Source organism: Sinocyclocheilus anshuiensis, unplaced genomic scaffold (assembly GCF_001515605.1).
Source record: "Sinocyclocheilus anshuiensis isolate Anshui unplaced genomic scaffold, SAMN03320099.WGS_v1.1 scaffold80, whole genome shotgun sequence".
In the NCBI taxonomy this organism is placed as follows: Eukaryota; Metazoa; Chordata; class Actinopteri; order Cypriniformes; family Cyprinidae; genus Sinocyclocheilus; species Sinocyclocheilus anshuiensis.
The window spans coordinates 2,348,210-2,369,320 of record NW_015554102.1 but is presented as its reverse complement, the minus strand read 5'-3'; the positions used below and the strand labels follow the sequence as shown (position 1 = coordinate 2,369,320).

At 36.3% G+C, this 21,111-nt stretch overlaps 1 protein-coding gene across 2 annotated transcripts in view; it reads left to right on the top strand.

Annotated features, from left to right (window-relative positions):
- The first annotated feature begins 11,588 nt into the window (after window positions 1–11,588).
- xpc (xeroderma pigmentosum, complementation group C) overlaps window positions 11,589–21,111 on the top strand; it is a 12,097-nt gene continuing 2,574 nt past the window's right edge. The window contains exons 1-13 of one of the 2 annotated variants that reach the window (XM_016462012.1): window positions 11,589–11,674; window positions 11,809–11,912; window positions 13,402–13,659; window positions 13,802–13,910; window positions 14,076–14,160; window positions 14,674–14,831; window positions 15,271–15,391; window positions 15,856–15,948; window positions 16,032–16,793; window positions 17,949–18,109; window positions 19,812–19,893; window positions 20,010–20,141; window positions 20,239–20,408. In XM_016462012.1, the coding sequence (XP_016317498.1) occupies window positions 11,625–11,674; window positions 11,809–11,912; window positions 13,402–13,659; window positions 13,802–13,910; window positions 14,076–14,160; window positions 14,674–14,831; window positions 15,271–15,391; window positions 15,856–15,948; window positions 16,032–16,793; window positions 17,949–18,109; window positions 19,812–19,893; window positions 20,010–20,141; window positions 20,239–20,408 (2,285 nt within the window). In that variant the 5' untranslated portion in view covers window positions 11,589–11,624. Of the gene's footprint in view, window positions 11,675–11,769; window positions 11,913–13,401; window positions 13,660–13,801; window positions 13,911–14,075; window positions 14,161–14,673; window positions 14,832–15,270; window positions 15,392–15,855; window positions 15,949–16,031; window positions 16,794–17,948; window positions 18,110–19,811; window positions 19,894–20,009; window positions 20,142–20,238; window positions 20,409–21,111 lie in introns of both variants that reach the window. The other variant, XM_016462013.1, reaches the window with a different exon arrangement.

The window sequence follows — 21,111 nt, the reverse complement described above, 5'->3', positions numbered from 1 at the left end:
AGAGTGAGAGAGAGAGAGAGAGAGAGAGAGAGAGAGAGAGAGAGAGTGAGTACAGGTTTGGCTGTACTTGTGAAGGACATCTCATAAATATAGTGAAACCTGTCTAACTTTTGAGGACAGTTGAAGTGTTCCTTGCAGTTTGAAAGGCTCATAAATCATGTTTTACTTTAAAAGTGGAAGTTGACAGGTTTCTGTGTTGGTAAGGGGTCGGATATAATAAATATACTAATGAATGCTTTTGGATACTTTTCAATGTTATTTTAAAGTTAATGTTTATCACATGGTTTACTTCAAAAGCAAATGCAAAGGGACAAAATTATTTCCTATGGTAACTGACATAAATGCAGCTGACAGAACTTAACTTATATTGAACCTAGAACATTCCTTTAACTTCAGACTGAATCCCAAGTTCAACCTCAAACCAACAAAGCTTATTCTCAGTCCAACTTCAAACTTAAGGCTAAAATCAGTCTTGCACTTAACCTGTGCTTCATTCCTAACTAACCACAGCCACAAAACCAGCCTCCCCCTTAACCTCAACATAAAAACCTCCTTCATAACCTTAATTTGAATTTTTCAATCTCAGTCTCATCCTGAACCATCATGTTACTGATTGTTGCTTGTTCACCATGCTGTTAACTATAGTATTTTCTTTTTACATTTAACTTTTAATGTACTGTCACAGTCCTGTGCTGTTCTATACTGTACATTTACTATATGTACACACTTAAAAATAATACTTTTATTCAGCAAGGATGCATTAAATTGATCAAAACTGATAGTGAAGACATTTATAATGTTACAAAAGATTTCTATTTCAAATAAAATGCTTAAATAAATGTCGTTCTTTTGAAAACATCTGTTTTCAGCATTGAAAATGATAATAATGATAATCATTTCCTGATTACCAAATCAACATATTAGAATGATTTCTGAAGGATCATGTGACACTGAAGACTGGAGTAATGACTGCTGAACATTCAGCTTTGCATCACAGGAGTAAATTACATTTTAAAATATATTTAAATAGAAAACAGTTATTTTACATTGTAACAATATTTCTGAATATTACTGTAGTTTCGATCAAATAAATGCAGCCTTGGTGAGCATAAGATACTTCTCTCAAAAACATAAAAAAAATCTTACTATTTCCAAACATTTGAATGACAGTGTACTTTATTTGAATTAGCACTTGTGTTTAATGTTTTATGTGTCAGTCTAGTTTTTCTTTACTGTTATTGTCCTGCCATCTGACCCTTGTCAAAAGCATTCAGTGCCTAGTGAACCGGGTGTAAGCTGTGCAAATGACAAATAAAAACAAACTTAACTTAACTCAGCCTCAAAACAAACCTCAGCCTTAATTTAATCCTCAACCACAAACCCCTTTTAGGTTCTGGGTTAATTTCAAGTTACGTGTTTGCAGTAATATACTATCAGTGCAAGTTTAAGGAGCAAGGATTGTTCTGGAATAAAATTTAAAGCTACTCATTTACCATCATTAATATCAGTTTATATCAGTTTCATGATACTCTGTTGCTTATGTGTCTATTTTAAGATTGATTCTCCATGTTCTTATAATTGCATATGGATTCATAACTCCTTTTGTGTTCCACAGAAGAAGAAGAAAAAAGTCATACAGCTTAAGGGTGAGTAATTGACGAAACTTTAACATTGTGCAGCACTGCCCTCTTGTGATTATTTGAGTTGTAAGGAAATGACAGGCTCTCTGATGGCATTGCTTGATAATGATCCAGTGTGTTGTATATTTTTGTGTTTGAGTTTGGCTATATTCCTATCATTTACTAGTCATGTGATACATGATTATCACTAGTACTACTGAATCACTTCAGATTAAAACAAAAAATCATATTTTAGCTCATGAAACTTTGTTGAAGTTGTTTTTGTGTGAGTGTCACAAGAGCCTAAACGGCGAACTTTCCTCAGGACCCCTAAGGTCCAAAATCCCCCCAGACTTTGAAAATCCTTCTCTCTCCTCAGGTGGTTTATCCCTGTTGTGTGTGACTGTGTGTATTTGTGTGTCCGTGTGTGTAAATGTGTTTCGGACCCAGATGACAAAAGGAGAGTTTGAACGTGGCATGAAACCGGAAAAAGGTCCACAAAGAGCGAGTGACAGAGAGATGGGGACAAAACCTTCTGGAGGAGAGAGGAGGGGCCGAGCCTTTGATCTGTCTGCTTTCTGAAAGAGGAGGAACAGAATCACAGGAGCAGGACGAAAAGAAAGAGAGAAAGAGAACGAGAGAGAGAGAGACAGTGAGGGAGATGGAGCGAAACAGGGAGAGAGACGGGAGCAGATTGTAATTCCTCCACGGGTGGAGCAGATGGGGGGGTATATTCAGGAGCTACAGGAGTGGCTGTAAGTGCTGGAGGAGGAGGGGGAAGGTCGGAAAGAGAGAGAACTGGGAAAATAGAGGGAGAAGGACGAGGGTGGGAGAGAAAGGGGGAATCTGAGGAATTTCCAAATGAAAGGAGAAGGTTTTTCTTTTAATGCGATTAAAGTTTCCATCTCACTGCATCTCCTGCAGACAGTTCGACTCTGGGAGCAACATCCCTCAAGAGTGTGAGACAGAGTTTGTGTGTGCTTCTGTGTGTTTCTATGTGTTTGACTCAGTGAACCCGATGGCTTTGAATATGATAAGTGTGGGCGGAGTTTGGAAAGTATTTGAGCAGTGAGTTAAATGCACTTTTTTGTCATTACAATATTCTTGGTTCAATACAAGTTAAACGTAATCAGCATAAGTTGTGGCTTCATGCTGATGACCACACATTTCATTTCAACTTGTCCCTCCTATTCTAGGTCACACTGAGACACTTACAATGGAAGTGAATGGGGCAAAACGTACAATAAAGTACTCACTTTTTCAAGATGTAAATAGTATGTGTGTTACTGTGAAAAAATTAATACTAACCCTTTCTGTATAAAGTTATATGCTATTTTGCAACTTCATTTCCATGTCAATGCAGTGAAATTCCCCCAAACCGCAAACTGACAATATAAATTTAAACAACTATATAGCTCAAATAATTCTAACAAAAGAATGAATGTGCTTTTACAAAAATTTTAATCATCACATACACTATTTGGGCTCGGTACAATTTTTTTATGTTTTTGAAAGACGTCTCTTACACTGAAAAAAGAAATGATGTAGGATTTACTTTGAAATAACTTTTGCTCGGACATTGCAAGTCCATTTCACAAATAATTGCAAAAAAATGTCAAATAACTGAATTAAACATTTTTTTTTTTATGTAGCAAGACTGAAATAGTATATACATTTTTTTTACAGTGTGTGCTCATCAAGGCTGCATTTATTTGATCAAAATACATTACAAATAGTTAAATTGTGCATATATTACAATTTGAAATAACTGTTTTCTGTTTTAATATATTTTAAAATGTAATTTATTCCTGTTGTGGCTGAATATATTGTGACATGATCCTCCAGAAATAATTCTAATATGCCAATTTAGATTTTTTTTTTAATTTTGACAACCATGGTAAACTTTTTCAGGAGTCTTTAATGAATAGAAAGACAAAAACATTAATTTGAAATATATACATATATATATATATATATATATATATATATATATACAGTGGGTACGGAAAGTATTCAGACCCCCTTAAATTTTTCACTCATTGTTGCAATATAACAAAGAGTGAAAAATTGAAGGGGGTCTGAATACTTTCCGTACCCACTGTATATGTGTGTTAATTCATGCATCCAAGGGTTAATTCAGCAAATTGACCAAAAGTGAGAGTATAGATGTAAAAAAAATAAAATAAAATAAATAAATAAATTATATATATATATATATAATATGTACAAAAATTATATAAAAAAATATATAACAAATTAATATATATATTTTTTTGCATATTTGTTTTTACTTTTAAACAGGTGAACAATCGTGCCAATATTTTTTTTTTGTCAATATATTATATTTTGAGGGAGTTACATATCTGTCCACTGTAGTGGACACATGTATAAAAAGTGAATCAATAGAACTTAATGTGTGGTCTTAAAAAGCGTTTTTTTTAAATGTACTTTGAGAAAATGCTATGAACACACATAAGAACATTAACAGTATTGATTTCTTATATATAGACTCCAAAATTTTGAACAGTAGTGAATTTGCTTCTAAAAATTGGTCCCACTCAAGTGCCTCACAGAAACCTTGATTTTTGCATTTTTACTTTAAAAGAAAAAGAGGGATGAGTCTGAATTTATATTTGTCGTAAGCAACATCATGACACAAATGCTGTGGTATGTTCCATGTTCTAAGAGACGGAACTAGATAGAACACCACATTCTGTTCCACTCTACTGAACTCTAAATGTACTAAATGTGTTCATCTGAACCAGTGTTCTTCCATCCACAGATATCAAGAAACCTTCATCCGTGAATTCATCCATGTGTGCTGGCTGGCTGACATCTCTCTGTGACTCATGAACTTCAGTTTAGGTTTGTGTGGGTACAGAAATGGCCTTTCGATTTAAGGGTCTCTATATGTTCTCTGCATCTGCGTCTGTGGAGTGGGAGTGTGAGGAGATTCTGGTCTCATTCAGGAAGATCAATTTTACGATGTCCTTGTGTTTACTGGGGTCATGTGTATATCTGTCATATGTAACAGGTTTTGGATTTAAACGGAATATTTTGAGCTGCTTTAGTGCGATGCCTCATACACAACCATACAACCGTGCTTCCCGTTTCATCGAACAAATTATTTCATCTAGCACCTCAAAAGAACTTCACAAAATGCCTCAACAATTACCTCACAGCCCCAAACTAATTTCTCCTCTTTGTTATGGCAACACGGGTTTTTCAGCTCTGGAGGGACCACTAAGAACATTCTCTCTCTCTTTCAAACTCACTCACTTAAACACACACCCAGCAGGATTGTACTCCCAGCATGCACATCTGTGTGCAAACACATTCCCTTATATAGCCGCTGACCCCCGGCCCAGCTGTTACCATGGCAACCGGAGCCCCTTTCCATGACGACTGCTACCACCTCCCCATGGCTCAGCCCAGGCCAAGGATCTCCAGGTGACCAGTCCCGCTTTTTCTTTTTTGCTTTCCTTTTCATTTATTTTTACTTCTTTGGTTTTTGTTTTGCAGTTTTTCCCCCCACCTGTTTAAATCTGCTTCATCTGCCCCCTCGCTCGTTTTCTGTCCTCCTTCCATATGTTTCTCTCTTGCTCTTTTTGTCTTGTCACATTTAATTAAAAGTTACAAGATTTTGGTGGCAGGATTACAGGTAGTAACTACTTTTGCCAACTTTTCAGATTAGAAGAATTAATAATAGCACAATATGCAAAGTAGCCATAAACAAACATTGTTAAAACTTTAAAGAGCTGGCACATTTGTATTACACAGTTTCTTATGCTTATTTGATAAACAAATACAGTAAAAAAACAGTAATATTGTTCAAAACATCGTTTTTTTTAATTTTTTTTATATATTTTAAAATTGAATTGATTTCTGTGATGTGAGAAAGCTGAATTTTCAGCATCATTGCTTCATTCTTCAGTGTAACATGATCATTCAGAAATCATTATAATAGGCTGATTTGCTGCTCAAGAATTCTTATTATCAGTGTTGAAAGCAGTTGAGCTGCTTCATTTTTTTGTGGAAACCATACATTTTTTTCAGGATTTTTGGATATATTTTGACATTTCAAATGAACAGCATTTATTTTAAATTCTAACAAAAAAATCCAACATTGTAAATGTCTTTATATTGTTAATTTTGTCCAATTTAAAGGAGACCTATATACAGTAATATACAGTAAATAAATCAATAAATCCACTGCTCTCTTTTCTCCTCTGCGGCTGGGACTCTTAATAGTGTTCTGTGCTCATATGTGCAGCCAAAGACAGAACAGTTAGCATGCTTTGCTCAGACTTTTGCCGTGCATGCCATTAGAACTGGCACACCATTGTCGTTCGCGAAAACACAATGGTGGCGCCGTGGGTGCAAACTTGCAGATTAAGGGGCGGTAATATAATAATAAGATCCCCTTTCTACGTAACGGGGGAGCAAAATCTGAGCAGCTCATTTTTTCACAAGCTTGCAGAGAAAGGCTTACCAAAAAATCTACTGGGTTGTTATTTTTCACCTTTTCTAGGTTGATAGATGCACCGGGGACCCGATAGCACTTAAACGTGGAAAAAGTCAGATTTTCATGATATGCCACCTTTAATGAATCCTTGCTGAACAGGAGTATTACATTCTTTCAACGAAAAAAAAAGAAAAGAAGAAGTCTAACAGACTCTAAACAGTAGTGTATATTATGATTATTACCATTACAGATTTTACTGGCGGCAAATTCGGATGTAGGATGACTATAATCATAAAAAATTCGATAAGCAATTCTTGTATGATCAGCATAGGAATCGTCTCCTGTTCATTACTTGGAATAGAATTAGCAACATCTCTAATGTTTGATTGAGTGTCTTTAATTGTGTTCCAGGATTTCATAAACCTAATCATAAAGCTCTCTGCTGACACTACTAGTGGTAGATTTCAGCCCCCAAGCAGCCATTAACGACTAATAACATGCACACACTGGCAAACACAGCTGCTTAATTGTACACGACCTGCTAACATCACCGAAAATGGTTAGGATGTACCGATACATCTAGTGCCCGGACACCCGAGCTTAGACTGAACTTGAATATCACCTACAGTGCGTAAGATTTAATTGTTCATTTCAACAAATTTGAATTAGAAAAATGGTTGGAATTCATGTTTTCTGTTATTAAAATTTCAAGCGTCATTTAATTTGTTAGAACTTGTGTAGGTTCAGTGTGTTCGAATGAACAAAAAGAAAAAACCTAAAACGTTTAACGTTTAACGTCTAACGTAGACCACTGCCACGCTTACTGCCTACTCCTCTCTGTCTTTTCCTGTCTCCTGGCATGTTCTGACCTTTCTCCCAAAAGACCAACAGTACGTGTGTGTGTTCGTGTGTGTTTTTGAGTGTGGTTGATTGGGAAATTGAGATATTTACCACATTCCATCTCCCTGCTGTAGCCATGACAACCACTCAGCGGGAAGCGCTGCCTGTCTCACGCAAAAACACACGCACGCACTAACACACACACACACCGCTACCCCATAACCTGGACACAGAGAGTGGGAGAGAGATGCACATGGTTGACAGTAGCCTTTAAGTCCTCAAATGGTATTGATTACCTCTCACCGTTCAACTGTTATTTTTACAGCTGCATACCGATCACTGTGTCATCATAACTAGCAGTATACTGATTGTTGCGTTATGCCCCTGTTAATGTTATTAACGCTTTCTATGGACACTTTAACAGATTGCTGCTGTTGTGAAAAGCTTTGGCAACTCTTTATCCAGTAGGTGAATTGGCAATGAAGCTTACTTTAATTGAGGAGTGAGACAGAATGAGAGTGAGAGAAAGAAGGAAATTATCCTGGAGGGGATCGTTAAAGACTACTAATGTAAGTCCAGAACGAAGAGTCTCCTCAGAGACACATCCTGGCCATTTTCAGAGCTCAAAGTGTGGGGGGAAAAGTCACAATGCGTATGTGTAGAAAACAAGATGTGGCGGGAAATAGAAGTATAGCAACAGATCTGCTTCTGCATACGGTGAAGTACGTTCAAGTGAAACAGGTTATTGAAAAAGTTGATTGTGGAGGTGCAGGGTTTTATGCGAGTCCAGCATAAATCACCAGAGAGAAATCTGCCCTTTCCTTAGAAAATCGAGTTATGACATTTTGATTCAAAACTACAAGTTAAAAAAAGTAAAAAAATATATATTTTTAATGAAATTATCATTGACTTTAAAGGTACGTAGTACCTGTGGTGAGACACTCATATTAAAAGGCCAAATTTAGTATATAGTAGTCAACATTTGAAGGGGATCAAAAAAGTTCATCAAAGTTGTCCTAAGACAAGAATGCATTTTGGTTTTAGGTTTTAGGACAACTTTGATGATCTTTTTTGATCCCCTTCAAATGTTGACTAGTGTACACTTGATGATGCATACTTTGTACAGGCAAAAAGATGAACCCAGCATATAAACTCAATGTGCAAAGTTTCACATGAAACATTCGCTGTTTCAGTAAATTAAGGCACTTTAAATGTTTTCCACATTAAATGTTTTAGAATGGGACGCTGTTTTTAGTGATTGAAATATTGCAGCGGGTGATGTATATGGGTTTATAAATGGCCAAAACTTGCATTTTGTTCACATTGTCTTATTCTTTTGAGTGGTGATCTAAATATTTGTGGATTGGAAACAGGTGGAAAATTGACAGGCTTGTGCTGCAGTTCTATGGATGTATTGCCCTCCAGGTCTTTAAGCCAGTCTCATGGCTGAAAACTGTGAATTGGTGACAAAGTTGTTTAATTTCATATTTAAATATTTACATGATTACATATTTACATACAATTGAACTAAAACGAGAGAACGAATTAGTACAGTTTGGTGAAGACTTAAATAATATGAAAGAACAAATTAGGACAGTTCAGCCACACTTTAACAAAAACGAGAGAATTAACTAGTATAATGTGGCTTCAGTTTAACTAAAATGAGAATGAATTTGTACAAGAACAAATTAGTACAATGCTGTCAGGATTTAACTAAAAGCAGAGAACGCATCTGTATACAGTGTGGTCATTGGAATGAATTCTTATTCGATGGCCACAATATCTTCTTCATACTATTTTGTTTTCAGTAATAGTGCAGGGTTGTTGGCCAGTTCGTGGCTTCGATATCTTGTTGTTGTTGTTTTTTTCTTCTCATACATGTTATGTATGGGGCTTCATACATTTGCAATTGGATCGAAATCTTACCCTACTGAGCTCACCACTACCTTGAACAGGAATTGCAATATCTGCTTCTACAGGGTCCGAGTTGACAGAGCTTTCCCAATGTTTCTGGATAAAAAGATAAGAAACAGAGATTTCACCCTTGAGTGAATGAGCGGATGGTCTTGGGAACTCAACCCTGACAGAAAACCTCTGACAGAAATCTACAACAGACGTTACCAACAATCATGCTCCTCTCGCTCTAAATAAACGCACACTGATGGTTACTTTCATCCATATAGTACTGTAAGGGGTGGGAGTGATTACTAAAACATCAAATGGCTGATATAAAATGGAAAGTACTGAAAGTAGTGTTTAGATGTGTGTGTGTGTGTGTGTGTGCAAGTGCGTGGGGTGGGAGGGGTGCAGAGCTCTGTCAGAACTTCTCTTCCGCAGGCTGTCATGATCAAAGAGCTGTTGGACCCCCTATCAGACTCACACCTCATGCTCACATAAACACACAACTCAGCCAGCCATTCACATCACACACACACACACACACACACACACTGTGCTCAATTTACCCAGCCATCTATATCAGAAGTATACACAGAGCTCTACACCTGCAATTACCTAAATAAATCACATCCCAGTCACTAATTAAAGCGTGTGAGTGTGAGTGTGTTGTATAGACGCGTGCGGTTGTGTTCTCATTTACTACTGACACTGGTCTAGCTGCTGATTCAGTGGTTCTAAAACTGTGAGTAGATGCTTATCTCAGCTGTGCCTTGTGTGTTTGTGTTTGAGCGAGTGTGTTTCAGGTACCATGCGTGTCTGTTCCCTGGTGTGTGCGTGTATGTGTGCCCATGTGTGGCAGCTGTTCTTTGTTAGGTAAATCCCAGTTGATTATGCAGTTCATTGTGTGGTTGTGCTGGTGCGGCGTCCAGAGAGCTGAGCGTGGAATTCTGATGGGGAGCCTCACTGCAGACCAGATGACTCTCATGATTTTCCTGTCCCTCTTTTTGTTCCAACGGCCGACGCTGCTGTTCGCACAATCCCTCCGTCTAATTGCACATGCAGGTGTGCCCAACTTTCAGCTGCGAAACTCAGGTAGTGTTTTCCACAACCATGCTCCTCTGCCTGGTAAAACGACAGATACCAAATTACTGATCAGCACTCTGTAAATACGGCTATTACAGAGGCTTGTCCTTCCCAGCAATTGCTTCCACTTGCATGTCTTTGGATTTGTTTGAATACTTAGAAATGTTTCAAACACCTGCATTCTTTGGCAGAATGATTTTGGAGGCATTTAAGCATGAAGCCTCTTAAACTATTCTCACTATTATCCTCAAAGAGATGCACAATCGTGTCTGGGCTCTTTTATCCTGTAGTCTTTTGTGTGTAAATGCTTGAAAGAGATGTTGCTCTTTGCCCCGTATGGCTTTTTATTCCTATCTGAGAATGCTCAGGACTCATATAGGGATGGAAGCCATGCAGGGCTGGGGGACTGTGTCGTCATGGAGACTTGGTGCCAACAGCTCTCTTCATATACCAATCATGTGACACTCATACACCTGTCCTGGCATCGGTCTGGGCACAGATACCCATTGAGTCTGGCTGGATGCAGGGAGAATATCTGATTCTGCTCTGCCAATCAAGTCCACAGACGGTTCTCTGAAGTCCTACACTCGCACACACACACACACACACACACACACACACACACTGGCTAGACATCTGCTGCCAAGTGACGCTAAAACAGCTGTTCATTTGCATCAGCACCACCAGGTACACACACAAAGTCAGGCCCACATGTTAATGAACTTGACTGAATGAGGTTAATGTCCTATATAATACAAACTGCATCCGTTTTGAATATAAAGAAACACACAGTTTTATATCATCACGTTTTGTCTGTGCTATAGATTACACGTAGGCCTATCACAACGCATCATTAATATAATCATATGTATATATTTGAAACAGCCCTCACTGATTATCTGTGTCCCCTCATGTGTTCATCACGGCTCAAATCTTAACAAACTTAATGGGAAACCTTCACATAATAAAAGAATAACTCTACAGTTGTCTATGTGTGTTCATTTATTGATCCATAGAACATGGGTTTGTGTTAAAAACACTTTATCATAGTATGAAATGTTTAATATAATGAAAAAAAAAAGTAAAATATGTTTGAAATCAAAGGAAGATATATTTTAAGAAAATGAAACATATTTAGAGGACCATTAAGATCTTTTGCAATTATTTTATAACAGGCACATTTTCCCACAAAATATCTATTGTAATATGTCCAAATGTTTTACTTCCAAATTTACTTGTAATTTACATTCTCAAAAGTGATATATTCTTATTACTGTAGTGCAACAACCTTTTTATTAAAATTAGCATAAAATACAGGTTATTATTTTTCACATTACAGTACATGATAATGAGTTGTTTTGCATGACAGTTATTATTATCCACTTATACACACCTACGTGTTTAAATATAAATGATAATTACTATTACCCAAATATTAGTTCAAGCTAATCCTAATTACAATAATAAACAATTATCATATTTAGCTGAATTATTGGTGTAGTCAGAACTAGGCAATATATTATCGTTATCAACCTAAATATATAATATAATATAATATAATATAATATAATTAATATAATATAATTAATATAATATAATATAATATAAATGATGATTATCACCTTGCTAACAGCAAAAGAAGCTTGTGCGACAACGCCTCCTTGCGTTTAAATCATCACATTACCCAGTCAACGCAATAGTACAGGCGGATATGACGTATGTTCAGATCTCCTGCAGGCAAAGTGCACGCTTTTCAGTGTTATGAAAGGTGGGAAGTGATTGTGTTGGGTAACAGTGGTCTTTAGGTTACATTACATAAGTTGACGTGTAATGCAGATCTCTCTGTTCCTCTGAATACACCAGAGTTAATTTATCCTGAAACTATCCGCGATCTCTCAACAGCAGCAGAATGGCAAAGAGAAAAGAGACACAGCAGAAAACTGACACAAAGAAACCGAAGCAGATTGCAAAGAACAGACCAGCATCCAAAACACGAAAAACCAAAGGTATCTATGCTGCAAAAAAATGTAACGTTACTTTGTCTGGCTTATGCTCAAACCTAGAATCAAAACCAGTCGCTGAGTTAAAATGCAGCTTTGCAGTTAAACAGTTAAATGAATGAACTGTAATAGTTAGAATGTAGCGCACAGTTGCTGCAGACAGCTGCAGTGTGCAGGTGTGCAGAGACTCTCGCTTGAGTTCTCTTGTGTAGCTTGTTATTAACTGGTGCACTTAAATGAAAACAGCCCCTCTTCAGTTCATTGTTTCAGTTCAGTGTCATCAATGTATGACATGAGTGTGTGTGGGCGTGTTCAGTACATATTTGGGATCATATGTGTGTTTTGGGTACTTTAGGGTGGATTTGAGTACTCTGACCCAGAGATCTTCAGACTTTTTAATGAACAAAAACGTTGTTCCTATTGTGACAGACCCTTTCCTGAAATATAGGCTATATATATTTTTGTCATTATTCTAAAGCCAAATAAAATAAAAATATTACATATATATTGTATAGCAGTGTTCCTTTAGTATCATGATATACTATTACAGTTTTTCTTAACATTTTGAATCAGTTTTTAATTTTAAACATCCATTTTCATTGTATATTTTTTCATTTTGTATCTAATTTAGGAATTTTGTTTTGTCTTTTTAAGTAGCTGTAGTGGTTAGTAGTTTTAAACAAAAATGTATGTAGTTTTTATTTTAGTTTCAGTTTTAGTTATTTTAGTACATCAAGTTAAACTTAATTAAACTGAGAAATATTGCCTTTCAACTAGCCAGGAGAGATTAATATATATATATATATATGTTGGAGTGTCAAGCAGATTGTTACTAGAACTTGTGTAGTTTTCACATATCAATATTTCATTTTTTGTTTAGTACCATGGCTGTCGTTGATTCCAGTATATTGGATCACCCCTAATTTAAAAGCATAAATGTAAAAAATATTCTGAGATTGTAATGAACAACTTTAAAAGGCTGAAATATATATGAAAAAAACTTTTTAGTTTTAGTTGTTTTTTTTTTTTTTTTATATTTTATTTTAAATTTAATTTATCTCCAGTAATTAAAATGTTTTTTTTTTTATGGTTTAGTTTTAGTTAACTATAACACAGATACAAATTAGATAAATATTATGTATACATATATAATACTTTAATATTTTTTATTTAATATTTTATATAAACATATATATATACTGATGTTATTCAATGTTTATGCTAATTATTTGCAAGCAAAAGGTTCCAGCACATGTCATGATGCGAAACATGTATAAATTATTCTTGACATTGCAAAGATGGGCAGATTATTTTCATTTTCCACAAAACTATATAGAGATTTATTTCATACTGTTGAAAACTGTCAATTGAAAAAAATTATGTTGTTAATTTTAATAATGAAAGAGTAATTATTCTACATAAGTGAATGATCTGCTGTCTGCACTCTAGTACATCTTTATTATGCTGTGATCCGTGACCTGTTTGTTTGTTTCAGAAAATAGTATGGTGGACAAAAACAACCGCAAAAACTCCAGGGTGGCATCTCGTGCATCCAGAAAGGTCAGAGATTCCTCTGATGAGAAAACAAGCAAGTACTTCCAGGACAGTGAAGTGAAAACCGAAGAGCCAGAGGAAATGAGTGACCACAGTGAGGAGATGAGCCCCATGCTCAGTGAGCTCTCATCACCATCAAAACAAGTCAAAGAAGACGAGGAAGAGAGTGAGGATGAGGAGGACTGGGAGGAAGTGGAAGGTACATAGTGTTTTTTGTGAATCATTAGTAATCAGACATGTGTTTAGATTGTATACGTTTATCACAAGTGAGTAACTGTCCTCTATGCTGTCATGTCTTTTACACTGACGGTGTGACTGGTTTGAACTGTGTGCTTTCTCAGAAATGGCAGAACCGCTGGGTCCTGTGGACTCGACTGAACTAGCAGTTGTGTCAAAACCTGTGGAGATTGAGATCGAGACTCCAGACATGGTTCACAAGAGGCAGAGGAAGTGAGTGTTTGTGATAGAGAGTTTAACGAGGGGCAGATTGCCAAGTGATGAAATTCTTTAATGTGGTAAATGCCCACAAGATAGTTGCAGTCGCATTGATGAGAGGAGCGGTGATGGTCAGACAGATAAAAAGGAAAATCGTAACACCATGACAACTGTTTCCAGGGAGAAAAGGAAAGCAGAGTTTGAAACTTACCTTCGTCGAATGATGAAACGATTTAACAAGGAACTGCTGGTGGATACCCACAAGGTATGTGTCTGTGTGTTTCTGTTGTAGTTTTTATATCCAGCTAAATCAACTAAATATATACATACTAATATTCAAAGATTTGGGGTCGAATCAGTTTTCTAAAGTGTTTTTGAAAAATTACATACCCTACCTTTAAGCATTCTTTATTATTTTGTTAAAAACAGCTGTGCTCTTTGATATTTTTGTGAAAACTGTGATACATTTTCAGGATCCTTTGATTAATAGAAAGTTCAAAAGAACAGCATTTATTTGAAATAGATTTTTCGTCATGTAAAGTCTTTACTGCCAATTTTTTGAATTACCAAATTTTCTGAATAAAATTATGAATTTCTATAAAAAGATCTTACTGATCCCAAACATTTAAATAATATAGTGTATAACAATATCTAACAATATATTCTATCTGTGTTTATTGCAATAATATGTAGTATTCTTCGATCTTAGTTTTTTGGCCATATTTTATTGCTTGTATTGTACTGGTGTTTGATTTTTTATATTTACTCTGTCAAACAGGTCCACCTTCTTTGCTTGTTGGCCGGTGGTTTATTCCGAAGCAGACTGTGCTGTGAGCCTGACCTGTTGGCTGTTGCTTTGTCAATACTGCCTGCCCACTTTACCACAGTCGCCACAAAACGCATAAACAGTGGCTTCCTGGAGGGGCTTCTCAAATGGTACGCCTACATTTGTCTTCTTGAATGTATTCCACTTGTTCTGTTAATGAGATCTTCCACCCAAAAATAAATATTCTGTCAATATTTACTTATCCTCATGTTGTTCCAAAAGTATATGATATTTTTCTTCTGTGGAATATAAAAGAAGATATTATGAGAAATGTCTCGTTATATGTCAATGAAATGGAAGTCAGTGGGCTTCAGTGTTGTTTGGTTACCACTGTTCTTCAAAATATCTTCTTTTGTGTTCCAAAGAAAAAAAAAAGCATCATACAGGTTTGGAACCATATGAGGGTGCGTATCGGGAGGTTCACAATTTAAACACCACAAAAATGTCTGAACAAAAGTCAACTATTCAATCAACTATTCCTGTGCTATATGCAAATAATGTATTGATAATCTCTTGATAATCATTTTTTTGTGGCGTGACCCTGCCCAGGTTTCAAATGACATTCACATTAAACCCTGCCTTACCTGAGAAGAAGGGGGTGGAGTTGAGCACGGTGCTGGAAAACCGAATTGGCTGTTTATCAGCAAGGGACCATGAGGAGATGACCAATGTGAGGGAGATCTCACTTACTTTGACCTCATAGCAGATCACAAAGGCTGCATATACTGTATATAACATGTGAAACATTGTTACAATTTACAGTAGTCAACATTTGAAGTGGATCAAAAAAGTTAATCAAAGTTGTCCTAAGACAAGAACACATTTTGGTTTTAGGTTTTAGGACAACTTTGATGAAAGGTTTTGATCCACTTCAAATGTTGACTAGTATAGTTTAAGACTCTTTGTAAGTTTTTTCAGGACTCTTTGATGAATAGAAAGTTCAAAAGAACTTTCAAAAATTCTAAAACTTCAATTAAAAATTCATTATAAAAATTTCTCAACAGTCATTTTTAAACAGTCTAATGCTCCATTGCTGAATAAAAGTATTTATTTCTTTTGACCCCAAACTTTTGAATGGAAGTGTAATGTTTTTCAACTAAGTTTGGTTCTGATCTGTGATGTCACTTCCTGTAGCTGTTCTTATTGGTGTTGCGGTCATTGCGACTCTTCTGTCGATTGGTTCTGTCACTGCAACCCCTTCCTCTGAAGCCACCACCTGCCAGCAAGGTGACTTTGGATTATTATTATATTACTTTTTCTTGTGTACCAATTTGTAGTTTTGATGGACTGAGCATGTTTATTGTTTTTAGAACAAGGCCACTCCTACCAAGAGCTCTCCAGAAAAAGATCAGTCTGAGAAACCCTCTCCGGAGCCCAAGATATCTCCTGGAACCAAACGCCCATCATCAGCCCATAATGCTGCAGTAAAAGAGCAAAGAGGTGGAAAGAGAAAGAAAAAGAAAGAGGAAGGAGGAGAGAAAGAGGCAGCAGGTGGACAGAAACCCAAAAACAGCAGCAGAAGAAGTGTAGCTTCAAAAGTGTCATACAAAGAAGTCAGCAGCGAGGAGGAGGAGCAGAGTGAGGAAGAGTTTCAACCAACCAATGAGGATGACAGTGAAGACTCTGACGGGGCCATGAAAGTATGCAGAAAGTCGAAGGTGAAAGGAAAAGGTCAGGCTCCTCGGAGGTCGAGCGAGGTCAAACAGGAGGAGGAAAGCGAAGAGGAGGAAGAGGAAGAGAATCAGGTGAAGAAACAACGACGTAAAAGAAAGGAGGGGAAAGGGGCGGATGAGTGGTTGGAGGTTTATTTGGAAAGTACGGGGAAGTGGGTGTGTGTTGATGTGGATCAAGGTGTTGGCCAGCCGCAGCTCTGCTCCAATCAGGCGACTCAACCGATCACGTACGTGGTGGCTGTTGATGACGAAGGGTACCTGAAAGATCTTAGCAGCAGGTATGACCCCACGTGGCTGACATCATCACGCCGAAGACGGGTCGATTCAGAATGGTGGGAGGAGACTATGGAGCTCTACAAGTCTCCAGATACTGAAAGAGGACAGAAGGAGGATCAGGAGGTATGTGTGAAGAAATGAATACTTTTATTCAGGAAGGACACATTAAATTGATCAACAGTGGGAAAAAAAGACATTGTCAGTGTCACAAAAATATATATATTTTTAGCTTTTTATTCATCAAAGAATCCTAAACAATATAGGCAAGGCAAGTTTATTTATATAGCACATTTCGTACACAATGGTAATTCGAAGTGCTTTACATAAAAGGAAGTAAAATAATCATAAAAAAATCACAACAATAAAACAGGGAACTTAAAAACTTTTTAAATGATTTAGAATTGATTTAAAAGGAATTTAAAACAGTTAAAAATAGAAAATGATTATACATAAAATACAGTGCAATCAGTTCGGGCATCGCACAGTGCTCATTCAATAAATGCACCGCTAAATAGATGAGTTTTGAGTCTAGATTTGAATGTGACTAATGTTTTAGCTGAAGCTGATTCCAACTGCGGGCGGCAAAATAGCTAAAAGCAGATTCCCCTTGTTTTGTGTGAACCCTTGGTATTTCTAACTGACTCGATCCTAATGATCTGAGTGGTCTGTTAGGTTTATATTCAGTGAACATATCTGCTATGTATTTAGGTCCTAGGCCATTGAGTGATTTATAAACGAGTAAAAGTACTTTAAAATCAATCCTAAATGTAACTGGAAGCCAGTGTAAGGACCTGAGGACTGGTGTGATATGCTCAGATTTTCTGGTTCTTGTCAGAATTCTGGCAGCAGCATTCTGGATTTATATAATATATCAAAGTTATCACAAAAATTTTAATCAGCATAACTGTTTTTAGCATTGATAATAGTAAGAAATGTTTAGAGCACCAAATCAGTATGTTAGAATGAGTTCTGAAGGATCATGTGGCACTGAAGATTAGACTCATGGCTGCTAAAAATTCAGCTTTGCCCTCACAGGAATAAATTACATTTTTAAACATACTGAAATTGAAAACAGTTATTTTAAATTGTAAATATACAGTATTTCACAGTATCACTATTTTTACTGTATTTTTCAAATAAATATATTTTCTTTTAAATAAATCAAATAAATGCAGACTTGGTGACCATAAGAGACGTCTTTCATGAATGGTAGTGTACACACTAACGTATCTACATCACACGTGGCGTGCATGACTCACCTGTGCTCCTCATCCACAGATGCAGGCAAAGTTATTGGACAAGCCTTTGCCGACATCCATCTCAGAATACAAGAACCATCCACTGTACGCACTAAAGAGGCACCTGCTAAAATACGAGGCCATCTACCCCTCTACTGCCGCTGTCCTGGGGTACTGCAGAGGAGAGCCAGTCTATTCACGGTAAACTCTATATAGTTTGTATGCTACAAGTGAATATATGGCATCACAACATTATAATGTACAGCATGAAAGATGGATGAATATTCCTATGTAAATCTGCTTTACAAAAACATACTGTTTGAATTAGAAAATATATTATTGCAGATAAATCACTAATTATTTTCATGTTATGATCAAAAACCAGTAAATGGCTGATATTAAACTCTATTCTATTTTGTCTAAATAAGTCCTAGGCCATTGAGTGATTTATAAACGAGTAAAAGTACTTTAAAATCAATCCTAAATGTAACTGGAAGCCAGTGTAAGGACCTGAGGACTGGTGTGATATGCTCAGATTTTCTGGTTCTTGTCAGAATTCTGGCAGCAGCATTCTGGATTTATATAATATATCAAAGTTATCACAAAAATTTTAATCAGCATAACTGTTTTTAGCATTGATAATAGTAAGAAATGTTTAGAGCACCAAATCAGTATGTTAGAATGAGTTCTGAAGGATCATGTGGCACTGAAGATTAGACTCATGGCTGCTAAAAATTCAGCTTTGCCCTCACAGGAATAAATTACATTTTTAAACATACTGAAATTGAAAACAGTTATTTTAAATTGTAAATATACAGTATTTCACAGTATCACTATTTTTACTGTATTTTTCAAATAAATATATTTTCTTTTAAATAAATCAAATAAATGCAGACTTGGTGACCATAAGAGACGTCTTTCATGAATGGTAGTGTACACACTAACGTATCTACATCACACGTGGCGTGCATGACTCACCTGTGCTCCTCATCCACAGATGCAGGCAAAGTTATTGGACAAGCCTTTGCCGACATCCATCTCAGAATACAAGAACCATCCACTGTACGCACTAAAGAGGCACCTGCTAAAATACGAGGCCATCTACCCCTCTACTGCCGCTGTCCTGGGGTACTGCAGAGGAGAGCCAGTCTATTCACGGTAAACTCTATATAGTTTGTATGCTACAAGTGAATATATGGCATCACAACATTATAATGTACAGCATGAAAGATGGATGAATATTCCTATGTAAATCTGCTTTACAAAAACATACTGTTTGAATTAGAAAATATATTATTGCAGATAAATCACTAATTATTTTCATGTTATGATCAAAAACCAGTAAATGGCTGATATTAAACTCTATTCTATTTTGTCTAAATAAATCTAAAATAAAACATTTTAAATGGTTTAAGTGAATTTAGGCATCACAATGCTATAATGGATGTATAAAATGGATATTGAGTTTGGGATTTGCTAAAGGTTACATTAACAGTTATTATATTATTTTTATAGTATTTTTAAAGATGAACTAAGTCAGTGTTATTTTAGTATTATTTATATACTATCATATTATTTATCAATATTTTGAATTATATTTTAGTTTTATTGAACGTTTTATATTTTGAGTTTCATTTACATTTTTATTTTAGTTTAGTGATATTTTTTGTCATTGTTAATATTAATATACATCTTTATCAGTTTTAGTTGTAGTATTTTAGTACTTAGTTTTTTTTTTTTAAGTTAGCTTTTATCCAATATTTATATTTTATTTTATTTCAGCATTATTTAAATGATAGAAAACTAATTTTTCCAATACAATAAAAAACAATCCTCAAATCTGAGATGCTAGAACAAATACAAATGCAGGCCATTTGTGTTTATGATGTTCATTTATTTTCAGAGACTGTGTACACACGCTCCATTCTAGAGATACCTGGCTGAAGGAAGCAAGAACCGTTCGACTGGGAGAGGAGCCGTACAAGGTCTGTTCTGGTCGTGATTTAATGTGTTTTTTCCTTTTTTTCATGTGTATTTGACCTTTTTACAATAAATGACGACTTCTTTTTAAAGCTAATTTTTTAAAGCTAATGTCTGTCAGATGGTGCTTGGTTTTTCCAACCGTTCTCGTAAAGCCAGGATGATTTCCGAGCAGAAAGATGTCAAAGATCTGCCTCTTTTTGGAGTGTGGCAAACTGAAGAGTACCAGCCTCCGATCGCCGTTGATGGCAAAGTGAGTTCAAATTATCTTAATAAAGTTAAAGTTAATAAACATATTTGCATATTTCCTGGAGTGCTGATCTGAATTTATATGTGTTTGTATGTTTCAGGTACCACGTAATGAGTTCGGGAACGTGTACATGTTTAAGTCATGCATGTTACCAGTAGGATGTGTTCACCTGCATTTGCCAAATCTGCACAGAGTGGCTCGAAAACTGAACATAGACTGTGCTGTAGCAGTGACGGGTTTTGATTACCATTGTGGATTTGCACATGCAGTGTAAGTTTGAGTGCCTTCATGTGTTTGTAATAACATGTCCTAACCTGGTGGAATACGATGAAAGCTATCTTTTTTCCACGTACACATTTTGTCCAGCCATGACTGTCACGTTCCACAGTAGTTTCACATTCAGGCTAAGTTTACACGACAACGATGTAGTCAAAAACAGAAAAGTTTTTCCCTTTAAAGTTTCACGTATACGCGACAACGTTTTCAAAACGATTTGCGTTTACACATATCCGTGAAAACGGCCAAAAACACTGTATTACGTATGCCAGGCCAGTAGTTGGCGCTGTCACCTTGTTAGTAAACAGTACCTGTAGGGAAGTGACGATTATATGATGTATATGATGCGTCTCCGCTGTTGGTTGTAATATTGGTGAAGTCAATTCACGTTTTGCTGAAGAAGCGTTAGCAAATTCTTGAGCAGCAACAACAGTACCACGTACTCCACCATTGTTGTGTATGTTTGTTTGCGCTTGCCTTTAAAATTGACACGTACTGCGCATGTCTACATGCCTAACACGTACTACGCACGCGCATGACGTCACCGTTTTCAAAGATTCCCGTTTTGGGTGTTTACACGGAAACGATAACGGTGGCGTTTTCAAAAACTTGCACTTTGAAACCCGTTTTCAAAAATATGCGGTTTCAGTCCCCAAAATGCCGTTGTCGTGTAAATGAACAGGCAAAACGCATAAAA